The following is a 16,458-nucleotide window of genomic DNA, read 5'->3' as shown; positions in this document are numbered from 1 at the left end:
GAGGTCGTAGTGGGTGGTGCTGGTGTACTGGAGTGCAATATATTGTAAAGTGTTCCTAATATTTTGTCCCCCTCAATTAGACAAAATTAGGAGGCCACCCCAGTACACCACCACCATTCACTATGACCTCAATAATAAATAAAGCAGAATAATCACTTTCTAGACAATGTCAACAATAACCGAAAATTTATAAGCTTCGGGGAAAAAAAATCATGGTATTGCTGTTCTACTGGATTGCATTAGATTACACAGATGTACCTAACAAAGTGGCCAGTGACTGTATGTTACATACATATGTTGATGGTGGGATGGGACGAGAGTACGCCTCAAAATAATCACTGGAACACGGGGAGAACATGCTAACTCCACACTCATAAATCACCTCAACTCCTGAGGGAACAACAACATAAAATGTTCCCTAGCAGTCTGTTTATTCCCAACAATGAGAAGTAATGCCAGTCACTTCACTATATGCTCTGGGCAAGCACTTATTCATAACATAACCACAACAACATTTGCATTTTAGCCTTATTTACTATGCTTGGGTTGTAGGCTAATGTTACTCAACATGGAGGTAACGTTACAGCAGAGAGATTGCTGAGCAAAATACACAACGATCACTTACTACTAGGGGTGTAAATCACCAGCTTCATCACGATACAATACTATATCGATTTGTTTGGATGACAATACGATGTTTGCCGATATCACAAAGTCTGTCACGATACGATTTTGATTCGATTCGATTCAGGAGCCTGCGATCGATATGACGTGATATCATATGCCCATCTAACACAATCATTTACATCAACTCACAAAAACAACTAGAATACGATTTGACCATTTTATTTCTGAGCTCTGGAGGCACAGGCAAATGGTGACACAGACGCGCTATGCGAATTTCAAAATAAATGTGTATCTTTAAGATGACAATATGGATGAATGTTTTCATTTTGCATCGATAAAATCAGATCATTAATCAACGAATCGATGTGAATCGATGTATCGATGTGGATCGATGTATCGTTACACCCCTACTTACCACGTCTGCTTGTTTTGTGATGGCGACAGATGGTATGGCAGTATCTTTCAAGAAAAGCATTTGAACCATTCCTGAGCTTCTGCGCTCCATCCTTTCACTGTAGTCCTCCGGTAAAAAATGGCTGGAGCAAACAAACATTTTCCGGACCATTTCCACAGGCGTATTGGGGTTCATGTCCAGCACAAATAGCCATTGTTTCATGCTGTCCGTATTTTTGGTTGGAACTGCGTGAAACTTCACTCTGCTCCATGTCTTCGGCTTGTTAATGCAACCTTTAACAATACATGTGTAAACCATGATTTACAACAACACTCTCAAACTTGCTGGCGCGTCCAGCTGACGATACTGCAAATGCCAGCCAGGCTGGCTGGTAAGTGAAATTTTTTATCAGCCCGGCAGATATTTTACCAGCCAACCAAATAAAAATTGCTTTTAAGTATTGTAATTTGCTATCAGTATTATTTAGCATGTCATTTGGGTCTTGTATGCGATTCTCAATTAATATTTTAATAGTGTGCACTAATATTAGTAATAATGTAGGCGGCAGTAGCTTAGTCCATAGGGACTTGGGTTGGGAACCGGAGGGTCGCCTGTTCAAGTCCCCGTCCGGACCAAAAATATGGAGTGTGGACTGGTAGCTGGAGAGGTGCCAGTTCACCTCCTGGGCACTGCTGAGGTGCCCCTGAGCAAGGCACTGAACCCCCCAACCGCTCAGAGCGCCTGTCATGGGCAGCCCACTCTGACATCTCTCCACTTAGTGCATGTATAGGTCCAGTTTGTGCATGTGTGTGTTCGGACCTGTGTGTAATTGACAACAGAGTGAAAAATTGAATTTCCCCTCGGGGATTAATAAAGTATATAAAATTAAAAAAAAAAAAAAAAAAATTAAAATACGAATAACTTTCAACAGTTAAGTGTAATATTTGGGTTAATAAATTCTGTAGTATTCTTACTACAGTGCAAAAAGAATCTTTCATTAAGGAATTTTACATGAATCACTGACTTCAGTCCCCTTTGGACAGTTGAGACATAAGATTTTAGCTCGACCAGACTGCAAGAGCAGGGCCTGCCCTATAAACATGAATGTCTGACCAGTGGTGGACAAAGTATTCAACGACATGACTTGAGTGAAAGTACAGATACTCTTGGTCAAATATTACTCCAATACAAGTGAAAGTTGTTCAGTCATTTTTTTACTTAAGTGAAACTGCACCAACTGATTAACATACAAGTAAAGAACTATTCTCTTCTCTCTTTCTCTCTCTCTCTCTCTCTCGTATTCTATTACTGCATCTTGCTAACTCGGCCATTCTGGATGTCACTAACTCAGCTTCTTCTCCGGAGCCTTTGTGCTCCACTGTCTCTCAGATAACTCATATCGCTGCGGTGCCTGGATAGCATGACGTGTGTGGTTGTGCTGCTGCCATGGTCCTGCCAGATGCCTCCTGCTGCTGCTGCCATCATTAGTCATACTTCTACTGTTATTATACACATATGACTATTGTCACACATGTATACTGCCAGATATTAATACATACTTTCAACATATTGTACCACAGTAGCCAGAACTATAACTATAATATTATTACTTTCAATAATGTTGTTGCAAGCTACTGTCATTACCTGCATATCTCTCTCTCTCTCTCTCTCTCTCTGTCTCATTGTGTCATGCGGATTACTGTTAATTTATTATGCTGATCTGTTCTGTACGACATCTATTGCACGTCTGTCCGTCCTGGAAGAGGGATCCCTCCTCAGTTGCTCTTCCTGAGGTTTCTACCGTTTTTTTTCCCGTTAAAGGTTTTTTTTTTGGGGGGGAGTTTTTCCTTATCCGCTGCGAGGGTCCAAAGGACAGAGGGATGTCGTATGCTGTAAAGCCCTGTGAGGCAAACTGTGATTTGTGATATTGGGCTTTATAAATAAAATTGATTGATTGATTGATTGATTGATTGAACTAGTCTCGCCACCAGACAATCAGAGATCTCCGCCTTCTGATAGTCTGGGGACACTCCTTTCTAAAGTGTGTTTAACACACCGGCAAAAACGTCCGGCAACAAAGCAATGCCTCTTGCATTTTTGAAAAGGACACGCCTTCTCAGAAATGGGCGCTCCCCCTTTTCTCGTCTGCAAGGAAGCAAACACACAGCTTGAAAATGGATGCCGAGAGATTATACTCCGTTTTATCAAACGTGTGCTCATCCGTGAAGAAAATATTTTTTCCAGCGGATGTCTTAGTTACAACATGATTGAGCTAACTGGAGTAGTTTCATGTCGTATCCGACAGTGGGAGGCTTTTAACAGATGACGTCCTGATGTTAGCTGTCCCTGTCAGCTGCAGCCACTGATGCTTTCTAGACATTGTGATTTCCCAAAACTGAATAAATACCACACACAGCAACACAAAACTGCTTTGCTAGCTCAATCATGTTGTAACTAAGATATCTGCTGGATAAGATATTTTTTTCACGGACCGTTTAATGAGTTATTACCTATTACAAACACCACTAACGGCTAACAGGGCTAACAGCTAACGGTTAGCCCAGCTAAAGTAAACATGCACACAGAAATAGTAATGTTTGTTCAATCATTGTGTTTATAGACTTTACAAACATCGGATTAGTCTAAACGGTGATACAGTGATGTGAAAAAAAATGTGATATATATACACATATGTACACATATATATATGTATATATATATATATATATATATATATATATATATATATAGCTAAAAGCTCTGCTGGTTTTCTACCCGGAAGTATTTGTAAACAACAAGGCGATTCCCTCTATAGTCCGGCCGGATGAGTCATGGCCTTGTAAAGGATTATGTTTGTTTCTTTTAGTTGGCGAGAATGTGTCGCCGCAAACGCGACAAACATCCACTAACTTTGATGGCGTTTTCTGCGAGCACGGCTGAGCTATTTTGTACCGCTACACGTGTTTCTAGTGGGACTATGTTTACAAGCACAAGAGTTCAGCGAGCCACCGAAGGACCACCCTGCGGATTTACTATTGGTTCTGCAACGTAGGGAGTTTTTTTAAACTCTGAAATTGTATCTGCCCATCTAAACACAAAATCAGGGAGAAAGTCATCAGTCTTTAGTTAAGCAAAGTGTCTGAAGACTGACTTGTGAGTCTAGTAAAGAACAGTCCCTTCATAAGTAAAGAACAGTCCCTAAAGTGCGGTGAGGTTTGTGGATGGTTACCTGCCACAAAGAGAGAAATGTGAATGGCTCGTTTCTCCCCTGACACAACACATACCTGTGTGCTCGGCTGTTCAGGTACATTTGGACAGCGATTGCAGTGCACCGAGCCGGAGCACTTCCGTTCACATCAGACACGCATTTCTCCACGCCTGTCGACAAGCGGTTCCGCTCCCAGCTTTTGTCTCCGTCACATTTGGGGCTGTTTTTACATCATGGGTAACTGCCCGGCTTGACACACTCGCTCCCAGCTCGCGCAGAAAATAGACCAGATGCCGAAACGATCACTGCAGGGCAGCTCCGCGGCCGGTGTGGATGACACAATCGGTTAAAATGGGCGCCGAAAGGAAACTGGCTTCGCTTCGAGGCTATTCACAGCGCTTCCGCGGGCGGTGTGGCCCTGGCGTTACGTGACAAAAGATCGTCTCTGCCTGAAATACATATTACTCTGCCAGGAAACCAGCCGATACCAGCGCCGTTCTACAGTAACAAAAAATGCATTTTTCGCAGTGCTGGTTCGGGGCCAGTGCTTAACTTGGAACCGGTTTTCCTGTTTCGACAGACAAAAGAACTGGCTCTGGGCCAGAAAAAATGGTTCCAGAGTGTCACCAGTTAGCTGGCCTAGAAGAACGAACCACATACATCATGGGGATGGGGGAGGGGTTATTGAGCCACTCAGCCACTGCAATGCTGGAGGCGATGGTGGACGAAAGCGTAACGCTGCCGCAAACGGAACCTGGTAAGTTTCTTTTTCGCCTTGCACATAGTTGTTTAATGTTACCAGTTTCTTCAGATAACAGCGGTGTCCCAGTTTAGGGCCCGCGTCCCTCGGAGGATGCGGCCCTAAATTGGGACACAGCTATTGTTTGTGACGTCTGCTTGGCTTAATGTTAACTGATCAACAGGTTAGCCTTGCTAACATTAGCTAACATTAGCAAGTTACTTAGCCATGGGCTCAACTAACAGCCCCACTTTCAGTTGGCTAAACATTGTATAATGTGTAGTGGACAAGTCACTGTTTAAAGCGCTGTTTTTCATGTGGTCTACAGAGTTATCTGCCATCGAACAAGACGATGCTAACTTGGAGCTAATGTCGCCACTCCACTGCAGCTCACCAACACCATCCAGCAGCTCAGGTCAAAGCCACCACACCAGGTAAGAGATGCTGTGTTGTTTATCCAGTAGTTTGTCTCACCAGACACTATGCAGACATGGAGATATACCTAAAAGTATGACTTGATAATATAAATATGTGCTGTGATAAATGAACAATCATTCATACACAATCCCCTACCACTCATGACTGCTGCCATTGAACCAGGGCAGCTACATAGTCCAATCAGCAATACTATGCACAATTGCCACTGTTACTTTTATACCCACATCCTCATTTCCATATGGTGTGAGGTCTATATACTGTGTCGTAAGACTAGTGCTGATTGCTGAGCTGACATGTTTGTTACACTGTACTGCTGAACCTGTGTTTATCTACTTATGACTTTAAAAAAAAACTTTCAAACTGATTCTTCTATTCTTGTACACCCGGGAAGAGGAAGAGAGACAGCAACACAGGGCTGCTGGAATACCTGGAGAGGGCAGACGAGAGGTTCTTGCAACACAGCAAGAACCTGAATGATGCCCTGCTGCAGAAGCTGGAGACTGACACCAGTGTGTTTCTTGGACTGATGGGGCACATGGTATCTGTGATGGAGACCCAAGCCCAGAAATGAGCAGTTCTGTTTCATGGGAAGTTTTAGTTTTGCACATTCAATGCAAACTTGTCACTTTTATCATTAGCTCGTTTTTTGTATTTAAATAAATTCCTTTCTAAAGAGACATGTCTGCTTCAGTATGTTTTCACTTAATGATGTACAATTTAACTGTGTAATAAGTCCAAGTAAAGCTAGTAAAAACAAGTCAAGAACTCAACAGGTTACCCATTTATGAAGATGCTTTTCACGGATGTCTTCAGTCACTGTGTTTATAAAGAAATGAGAACATGACAGCCATAATCATTTCTATGAATTTATTGAACTGAAGGATGAAACAATATTGGTGACATGAAGTAGTCCAGCAAACACAGGTAAAAGTAGTCAGGTAAGCAGCAACAAAACAGCAAAAACAATGGAGAGTAGCAGCCAAAACATGTGTATCATACACAGCCAGAACTAAATAAAACAAACATTTGAATGGCAGGTTTTTAGGAGGCACCTCCACCGTCTTTTCAATCTCCCAAAAGCCATTTCCACAAGTGACTGTGCACTGCTTAATCTGTAGTTATATGTGTGTTGCTCAGGGCTCAATCTGCCAGTGTTCGCAAAGGGCTTCATGATCCAGCTCTGCATGGGGTAGGACAAAAATGTAGAGGTAAATAAGCATGTTGAGTGGAGAGTGATCAATACTAAAATGAATATCCATCATGCTATTTAACCCTTATGCCTCAAATAAATGTGTATGCACATGAGTGTCTGTATATAAATGTGTGTATGTGCAGATACATACAGGGTCTTGCAGATCTGCATTCAAAGCATGCGAATGTGCTGTACATTTAACGTATGAGGAAATGTACAGCACATTTGAAGTGTAATATATCATTCTATTGAGTTTATTACGTTCTATTGATGCCATATATGAACACAACCAAAATTATCAAGAAAATTAAGTGACAAACCAAGAATGTTCTTAGTGAGGCACATGGGTTAAGAAAATGAGGTTAAACATAAATCACTGACTTGTATTTTCATAGTTTGTTTACATGCATTTCAAATAGTAGAGTTCATTTCACAGAGCTAAGCATCCTCTTTTGTCCAGCTGAAACGACAATAAGCCCTCAGTTGTCTAAATAAGTACACATACACATTTGCGTTGTGAATTAGCTGTGCTCTGCCAGCTAACGTTAGCTTACAACAAAGGCTAACATAACAATCTCACATTCAGTGTTAGTGAGAGACAAACCGTGTTAGGTTATTACCTGTCTTCGGGAGCATAATTGCCGTCCATACGAATCTTGTCAAGCAGCACAAATACGATGTATCTGCCGTGTTTGGAACGCCGATGAAGCCTCGTAGAGCCAGGAGTAACAGCTGCACAAGTACGTGGTCCGCCGTCGTTGTTGTTGTTGTTCGACGTATCTGACGTATACAGTGACACAATGACGTGGCACCCTAACCACCTCAAGCCGTGGAAAAGCAAATTGGTTCTCAGCTGGTGCGCAAGTTGAACCAACTGAGAACCAGCACCAGCTTTGGTGGAAAAGGGGTAACAGAGAAGCCCTGGACCATTTAAAGGGATTGGATTTATAGTAGAAAACTCATTAAGGGTGTGGTGCCAAATTAAAAAAAATATTTAAACTAACAAACACTTCTATTTTTGTCCCCATTTGTCACAATCATACATTTCATCCTTCTTAATTGGATCCTGTTTTCTCTGTCTGGAAAGGGAAAGGCCTGGTCACTGTGAAAGACTTGTATATTGACAATGCTTTTTCCTCATTTGATCAACTTTAAGACAAATTTGAGTCAGGAACTATGCTAGAGTAAGCATTTCAAAGTTTGAAATTTATAATTCCCCTGACGAAGTCTATTCTCTTCTAACAAAAGAACCTGAGTCCAAAAGGCTAGTGTCTATGTTTGTAAATGTGTTTGTGGCTCAAACTGCTCCAAGTACACAACACCTGAGAGAGTGCTGGGAGAGGGAAATAGGCACCGTCATCTCAGAAGATGCATGGTGTGAATGTCTTCGTAGCATACACACATGTTCAATTAATTCAAGACACCAGCTAATTCAATATAAGGTTATACATAGACGCCATTATTCACGTGTTAAACTGCATTCATTTTTTTCATCCTCTTCACCACTATGAGTAAAATGCAAACAGTCCAAGGGCACACTGGCACATATGTTTTGGTTCTGCACTAAACTCCACAGATTTTAATGTGAGGTTTTCCATTTTTACTCTGAGGTTTAATGATATGATCTTCCTCCAGACTCAGAGACAGGAATTCTTGGCTGGTCTCAACAGCTCGAGACTCTTAGAGACTGGAAGGTTTTGTCAATCCAGTATGGGATGGTCATTGCTAAGAAAATTATTCTTAAAGTCTGGAACAAAGAGATACCTCCAAGTTTTGAAGCCTGGCTCACGGAGCTCTCAAGCACCTTGTATATGGAGAAAATTCGATTTAAGATATCAGGGAAATCTAATAGATTTCATCAGATATGGCAACCATTTCTTGATCACATCACACAGCGGCGAGGACCCTCATGACACCTCAATGTTCTGACTGTTTATTTCTTTGTAATTTCTTAAGTATATTGTGATTACAGTTGCAGATGGCCACAAGATTTTTCGTTATAGAGTTAAGACTTTCCTTTTTTTTCCCCTTCTTTTCCTAGCCTGCTTTGGGGGAGAGGGGTGGGAAGAAAAGGGTAATAGTATGGGTTGTTATTTACCTTGATGTTCTGTTTTGCACATCTGAAAATGAATAAATAAAGTATTAAAAAAAAAAAAAATGCTTTCCTCCAACAGAGTCAGCTTATCCACTAAAAAGAAAAACAGATAACTAATCGGAGCCCTGATGCTGTAGGTAACAAAATGAGACCATATGCTAGGGGGGAGGCAGTGCACACGCAGCCTTCACCAACAGAGGTTGATTACAAACTCAAATCCAGTTGTAACTCGAAATAAACTTTAGTTCAGATGCTACCTCTAAAAAAACATCAGGCTATACACGCTGGCAACTGGGAAGCGCTAACGCAACCCTCCAGCAGAAAAAACTCCAGAAACAAAGAACATTATCTCAAGTGAACATCAAGTGCCAGCAAGACTTTCACCGACAAGTCTTTAACAAAGTAAGTAATATAATATTAGTTTGCAAACAACTTAGGAGTTACATACCTTGTCCATAGAGTGAAGTGACACACCGGCAAAAAGATGCACCGCTTCCACACTGAATCAAACGTAGTTAAACAACTCCTCTCAAGAGGGAAAGAATGCCGTCGCAGCTCCTGGAGGGCGAACGTCCGCTACTCCAACCGACAATGGCCACGGAAGTACTAGCGACAGAATATAAGCTTGAAATGCAGTTCAGTGCTTCCAAAAGCAACCTGCGCGCGAGAAGATGAAAAGGAAATTATCCTCTGATATCACCGGAAGATATAGTCTCTTATGGATCATCCAGGGGTCACAGGTGACATTGTTGGTATACATACTCGAACTGCGCATGCGCGAAGGGGAATATTCAGTGCTTAAAGCACCACCTCTGGCGGTCAGCAGGGATGAAACAGAACTCTGCTTATTTGGGAATAAGCCCCTCCTAGAGTCTACTTACAGCATTGGAGGCAGCCATTGCTGCTGTGTCTGGCCCCCGGTCGCCCCCTCCATTTAACTCCCCGCCCTCCCTTTTGCTGTCTTCTAGCTCTGTCACAGACACAGCACCGGGCCCCTTCTTCTTCTTCAACTTAGCCAGGATTGACGACTCCCTCTCTGGGAAGGGAGGCATCTCCTCCAGGACAGTGGCCTGAGGGAACAGAGAAGGCAATCATGCTGGGGGTGTGGACTGAAATAGCTGCCAAAATTTGACTAAAAATACACATCACTGTAGACGGATAACATGTTCAGCAAAAACATGACGGCAGAGCTCTAGACTGTATCCATTTTTGATGACAAAGTAACAAACGTTTATTAACAATATCCACCAGTGCTCCTTGCAAATGTTGTTTTATTATTTCTGGACCTGAGCTAAGTTGAGTTAAGTCATCTGAACTAACCAGAACATCGGTACTAGCGATGGACGAGAGCTTGAGATACTCTACAGCACGCTGCTGCAACTCCACATCCGAATTGCGGATCTGGCTGTCGCAGCGCAGCACCTCTTGGATGGTAGCCTTGGTCTCTGGGAACAGGTTGATAAACTTGATGTATGCTGACAGCAGCAGGGCGCGAGTCGGCACAGAGCACAGATGGAACTTGGAGTGGAGAAGGTTGAACTGGACCAGGGGACTGGACAACAGGACAGGGCAGTTACTATTTATCATTTCAACAATTAACTTAAAGCCTCAGCAGCCAAAAAAACAACATACCTGGAGCGCGGGTCACCAGCAATGAGGTTACCAAACTCTCCCAGAATGTAGCCTCCAACCTTCACCATGTTCTCATGGCAGGCAGGGGCCTGCAGGGCCTGGAAGAGACAATGATTCAACTTACTGGTTTCTAATTACAAACTAGAATTACCTCCCTGTGGTTGTATGCCTCTACCAACCAGTCAAGTATCTCTTACAATTTACATCAATGTCTGTGAAAACATGGAAGCTTCACACACAGAAGATCTATACAATCATTACAGTTTTAAGGTGGACACCCAAGATGAGTGTCACCAATTCAGTATCTGACCAAATGTCTCCCCATCTGTTCCTGAGTTATGGTGTTGAAGAATGGCCAGAAAAGTTTTTTTTTGCAGCACATTATGATGTCACAGTTATGCTGACCTTTGAGCTTTTGGATATAAAATGTCATCACTTCACTATTTTATCCCCTTAGACATTTTTGTGAAATGTTGTCATAATTAGCATATGAATTCTTGAGTTATTCTTGAGTCTTGAGTTAAATTATGTTGACCTTAACCTTTGACCACCAAATTCTAATCAATGTATTCCTAAGTCCAAGAGGACATTAATTTTGTCAAAAATAATGTTTGATTTATCTATATCACTCAGCCCTAACTGGAATTGTACCTCATATAATTTCATGGGACAAATGAATCTGATTGAATTGCTTGATGCTCATGATAAAAATGCCCAAAGCCAAACAATCCTTTTTTCCGTAACGCATTGTGTAAAATATTAAAGGTGTTTTCTGCAAAGCCTTTTTTATTAAATAAAAAAAACATCACAAGTTCTCAAACATTGAACCAATCAGCTATAAAAGAACTTGTCTAAATTAAATTTTGATTTAAATAAGGAACAACTTAATCAAAGACATTCCCTGTCCAGGATTTCTACAGTGTAAGGCAGGTTAGCGTTTAGACTTTTTTTTAAGACTGTAATATACACTGCCTGGCCAAAAAAAAAAGTCACCACCAAAAAAAAAGGTCATACACTCTAATATTTCGTTGGACCACCTTTAGCTTTGATTACGGCACGCATTCACTGTGGCATTGTTTCGATAAGCTTCTGCAATGTCACAAGATTTATTTCCATCCAGTGTTGCATTAATTTTTCACCAAGATCTTGCATTGATGATGGTAGAGTCTGACCGCTGCGCAAAGCCTTCTCCAGCACATCCCAAAGATTCTCAATGGGGTTAAGGTCTGGACTCTGTGGTGGCCAATCCATGTGTGAAAATGATGTCTCATGCTCCCTGAACCAGTCTTTTACAATTTGAGCCCGATGAATCCTGGCATTGTCATCTTGGAATATGCCCGTGCCATCAGGGAAGAAAAAATCCATTGATGGAATAACCTGGTCATTCAGTATATTCAGGTAGTCAGCTGACCTCATTCTTTGAGCACATACTGTTGCTGAACCTAGACCTGACCAACTGCAGCAACCCCAGATCATAACACTGCCCCCACAGGCTTGTACAGTAGGCACTAGGCATGATGGGTGCATCACTTCATCTGCCTCTCTTCTTACCCTGATGCGCCCATCACTCTGGAACAGGGTAAATCTGGACTCATCAGACCACATAACCTTCTTCCATTGCTCCAGAGTCCAATCTTTATGCTCCCTAGCAAATTGAAGCCTTTTTTTCCGGTTAGCCTCACTGATTAGTGGTTTTCTTAAGGCTACACAGCTGTTCAGTCCCAATCCCTTGAGTTCCCTTCGCATTGTGCGTGTGGAAATGCTCTTACTTTCACTATTAAACATAGCCCTGAGTTCTACTGTTGTTTTTCTTTGATTTGATCTCACCAAACGTTTAAGTGATCGCTGATCACGATCATTGAGGATTTTTTTCCGGCCACATTTCTTCCTCGAAGACGATGGGTCCCCACTATCCTTCCAGTTTTTAATAATGCGTTGGACAGTTCTTAACCCAACATCTTTTCCACGACCACGGGATGTGTCTTTCGACATGGTTGTTTAGGAAATGAGAAGCAACTCATTGCACCAGTTGGGGTTAAATAACTTGTTGCCAGCTGAAAGATAATCGCCCATGCAGTAATTATCCAATAGGAGGCTCGTACCTATTTGCTTAGTTAAATCCAGGTGGCGACTTTTTTTTTGGCCAGGCAGTGTATATATCTATATCTATATATATATATATCTATATATATATATATCTATATATATACCTATATATATATATATATCTATATATATATATATATTTATATATATATATATATATATACACAGTACAGGCCAAAAGTTTGGACACACCTTCTCATTCAATGCGTTTTCTGTATTTTCATGACTATTTACATTGTAGATTCTCACTGAAGGCATCAAAACTATGAATGAACACATGTGGAGTTATGTACTTAACAAAAAAAGGTGAAATAACTGAAAACATGTTTTATATTCTAGTTTCTTCAAAATGGCCACCCTTTGCTCTGATTACTGCTTTGCACACTCTTGGCATTCTCTCCATGAGCTTCAAGAGGTAGTCACCTCAAATGGTTTTCCAACAGTCTTGAAGGAGTTCCCAGAGGTGTTTAGCACTTGTTGGCCCCTTTGCCTTCACTCTGCGGTCCAGCTCACCCCAAACCATCTGGATTGGGTTCAGGTCCGGTGACTGTGGAGGCCAGGTCATCTGCCGCAGCACTCCATCACTCTCCTTCTTGGTCAAATAGCCCTTACACAGCCTGGAGGTGTGTTTGGGGTCATTGTCCTGTTGAAAAATAAATGATCGTCCAACTAAACGCAAACCGGATGGGATGGCATGTCGCTGCAGGATGCTGTGGTAGCCATGCTGGTTCAGTGTGCCTTCAATTTTGAATAAATCCCCAACAGTGTCACCAGCAAAACACCCCCACACCATCACACCTCCTCCTCCATGCTTCACAGTGGGAACCAGGCATGTGGAATCCATCCGTTCACCTTTTCTGCGTCTCACAAAGACACGGCGGTTGGAACCAAAGATCTCAAATTTGGACTCATCAGACCAAAGCACAGATTTCCACTGGTCTAATGTCCATTCCTTGTGTTTCTTGGCCCAAACAAATCTCTTCTGCTTGTTACCTCTCCTTAGCAGTGGTTTCCTAGCAGCTATTTGACCATGAAGGCCTGATTTGCGCAGTCTCCTCTTAACAGTTGTTCTAGAGATGGGTCTGCTGCTAGAACTCTGTGTGGCATTCATCTGGTCTCTGATCTGAGCTGCTGTTAACTTGCGATTTCTGAGGCTGGTGACTGGGATGAACTTATCCTCAGAAGCAGAGGTGACTCTTGGTCTTCCTTTCCTGGGTCGGTCCTCATGTGTGCCAGTTTCGTTGTAGCGCTTGATGGTTTTTGCGACTCCACTTGGGGACACATTTAAAGTTTTTGCAATTTTCCGGACTGACTGACCTTCATTTCTTAAAGTAATGATGGCCACTCGTTTTTCTTTAGTTAGCTGATTGGTTCTTGCCATAATATGAATTTTAACAGTTGTCCAATAGGGCTGTCGGCTGTGTATTAACCTGACTTCTGCACAACACAACTGATGGTCCCAACCCCATTGATAAAGCAAGAAATTCCACTAATTAACCCTGATAAGGCACACCTGTGAAGTGGAAACCATTTCAGGTGACTACCTCTTGAAGCTCATGGAGAGAATGCCAAGAGTGTGCAAAGCAGTAATCAGAGCAAAGGGTGGCTATTTTGAAGAAACTAGAATATAAAACATGTTTTCAGTTATTTCACCTTTTTTTGTTAAGTACATAACTCCACGTGTGTTCATTCATAGTTTTGATGCCTTCAGTGAGAATCTACAATGTAAATAGTCATGAAAATAAAGAAAATGCATTGAATGAGAAGGTGTGTCCAAACTTTTGGCCTGTACTGTATATATATATATATATATATATATATATATATGTATATGTATATGTATATATACACATACAGCATGAAATTTAAGATCAATTTTACAATAACTAAAAAACAAGAACTGACATTAAATACTTGGGAGAGAGACAATTTTAAATTAATGCAAGAGGCATTTCCTAAATTATTTTAAAAAACAAATAGATGTTACCAATTGATTAGATTAAGGATCCCTGGGAACCCTGTCGACAATTTTGATACTTAGACATTTTAGTCGGTACTAAAAAGGTGTTTTGATAATCAGTCTCAATCAATGTGTGTCCCTCTCAGCTTAAGAACAGCATCTTAATCTGTTACTGCTGTCAAAAGCTAAACTGTATGATTTTTGTAGTGGTACCTCAAAGACTGTCTTGGCGGCGTAGCCCTGCACATCATCTCGGTTGATGACTATCTGAATGACGCGATACCACACCTCTTCGCTGACATAGTCTCCAGCAATGCGGATGAGGTTAAGAATGGTGTCCACGTACCAGGAATAATCCACAGCATACTTCTCTGCAAGTATGGCCACTTTCAGCACCTGAATGAGGGAGGCACAACAAACCACAGCTCAATCAGTCTGTCTGTCACTTTGTGCCAAATCAATCACGTTATTTATTTTGAAAACCGCTCATTATTAGACTTAAAGTTAGGTAAACTGGTTTGTCAGTGCTGGACTGATTTTTGATGGTGATGAATGCAATATGCAGCTAGTGCAGAAAAACCACCTACACCAATTGATCTATGGCTAAGCCCTGCCCTCAAACGCAATGAGCCAATCACAGTGCGTATAGCCATTCCCATACACTCGGACATTCTCTGCCTGGACGTCCATTGAAATGCATTACAGAAAGTCAGTTTCGTTCGGTTTAATGAGCTTTTTCTGAGATTCGAAGTTTAAAAATGGTCAAACGGTGTGCATGGGGTACATACAACTCCGACACAAGGTATCCTGAGAGGCTGGGTGACAGGGTGTATTTTTTACCCTTTCCTAAACCACATCTCAACCGAGAAAAGTGTCGCCTTTGGATAAAATTGTGCAGTAGACCACAACATCAACTCAACGTGAATAAGATTAACAAGGATGTCTACATCTGTTCTAAGGTAAGTCAACATCATGTTTGAGGCAACATATTGTCACTTTGCTGGAAAGAAATATAAAGTTATCTTTAACATCTCTAGCTAACGTTAGCTAAAGTTAGCCCAACGTTAGAGCCTAGCTGCGTTGTTCATCATGTCACCTTGTTTGCTGGGAGTTCATTAGCCTATTTTGTTCTAGTTTTTGTACTTTGGTGATCGTATGTCATTGTTAGCTGTTATCCAAAGGGCTCTAGTTAAACTAATGTTAACTTCTGGAGCTTAGCTTCATTAACTTATCTGTAATCACAGAGATAACAAAGGTTGGCAAACGTTATGCTGAATAATTCAATGTAAATACTGTAGCACCAATTAATTAACGGAGAGACACTCTTGGTAAAGATGGTAAAATGGCCGTTATCCTTTTCTCATATTCTGAGCCAGTGCAGTGCATGAACAATGCTGATCCTCTATCTTGTTGTCTTTGATTGTGACGGCAATGAGATGCGGTTTATCACGCTTACACTGGGACCTGTAAATTTTGGCTTGTAATTTAAGGTCTTCATCGACCTTCTCAACAATAAAATGATTAAAATATCCCTCCAATGTGTAGTTTAGGCCCTTTTGGTTACTTCTCAATGACATCTGATCGTTATATCTCCAAAAATCATTGACTGCCTCCTGCGAAATGCCGTGTACTGTGGCACCTGCCATAGCGCCGGTCGATGAATGTTGATATTTTGTCCGAGTGAGTGGAAGGGGGCATGGCTTAGCCATAGGTCAATTCTTACTTGACATCTGGAGAGGAATAAAGCCAGTCACACAGTGAGAGAAAAGAACATAGCATCCACAAAATCTTTCTTGTCCCGCACTCTCACACCCACCATCTCCTCTCTGATGGAGTAGTCTGCCGTCTCAAGGTAGCTGAGCATCTCGGCTACAATCTGCTTGGCGTTGCTCCGATCACACATGGCATACAGCAGATCAGCTGCCCTCTGTCGAACACTTACATCCCTCTCCGTCTGTAGAGACACAGAGAGACATACGGTGACAAAATGGATGACAAAATATGACATAGGTATAGACAGACCGACAGACAACTGTTAACTATGTGTAATTTGTCCTGTGCTACTGA

General features: G+C 41.7%; 1 protein-coding gene across 4 annotated transcripts in view; it reads right to left on the bottom strand.

Moving 5' to 3' along the window:
* ap2a1 (adaptor related protein complex 2 subunit alpha 1) overlaps positions 1–16,458 on the bottom strand; it is a 112,344-nt gene that overhangs the window by 38,789 nt on the left and 57,097 nt on the right. For all 4 annotated transcript variants that reach the window (XM_033644780.2, XM_078161417.1, XM_078161415.1 and 1 more), the window contains exons 8-12: positions 16,208–16,345; positions 14,605–14,787; positions 10,326–10,423; positions 10,014–10,245; positions 9,575–9,763 (exon numbers count right to left, since the gene is read on the bottom strand). In XM_033644780.2, coding sequence (XP_033500671.1) covers positions 9,575–9,763; positions 10,014–10,245; positions 10,326–10,423; positions 14,605–14,787; positions 16,208–16,345 — 840 coding nt within the window. The remainder of the gene's footprint in view (positions 1–9,574; positions 9,764–10,013; positions 10,246–10,325; positions 10,424–14,604; positions 14,788–16,207; positions 16,346–16,458) is intronic.

Source organism: Epinephelus lanceolatus, chromosome 18, assembly GCF_041903045.1.
Source record: "Epinephelus lanceolatus isolate andai-2023 chromosome 18, ASM4190304v1, whole genome shotgun sequence".
In the NCBI taxonomy this organism is placed as follows: Eukaryota; Metazoa; Chordata; class Actinopteri; order Perciformes; family Serranidae; genus Epinephelus; species Epinephelus lanceolatus.
Note: the sequence above shows the minus strand (reverse complement) of the source record. Positions and strands in the feature narration are given on the sequence as shown.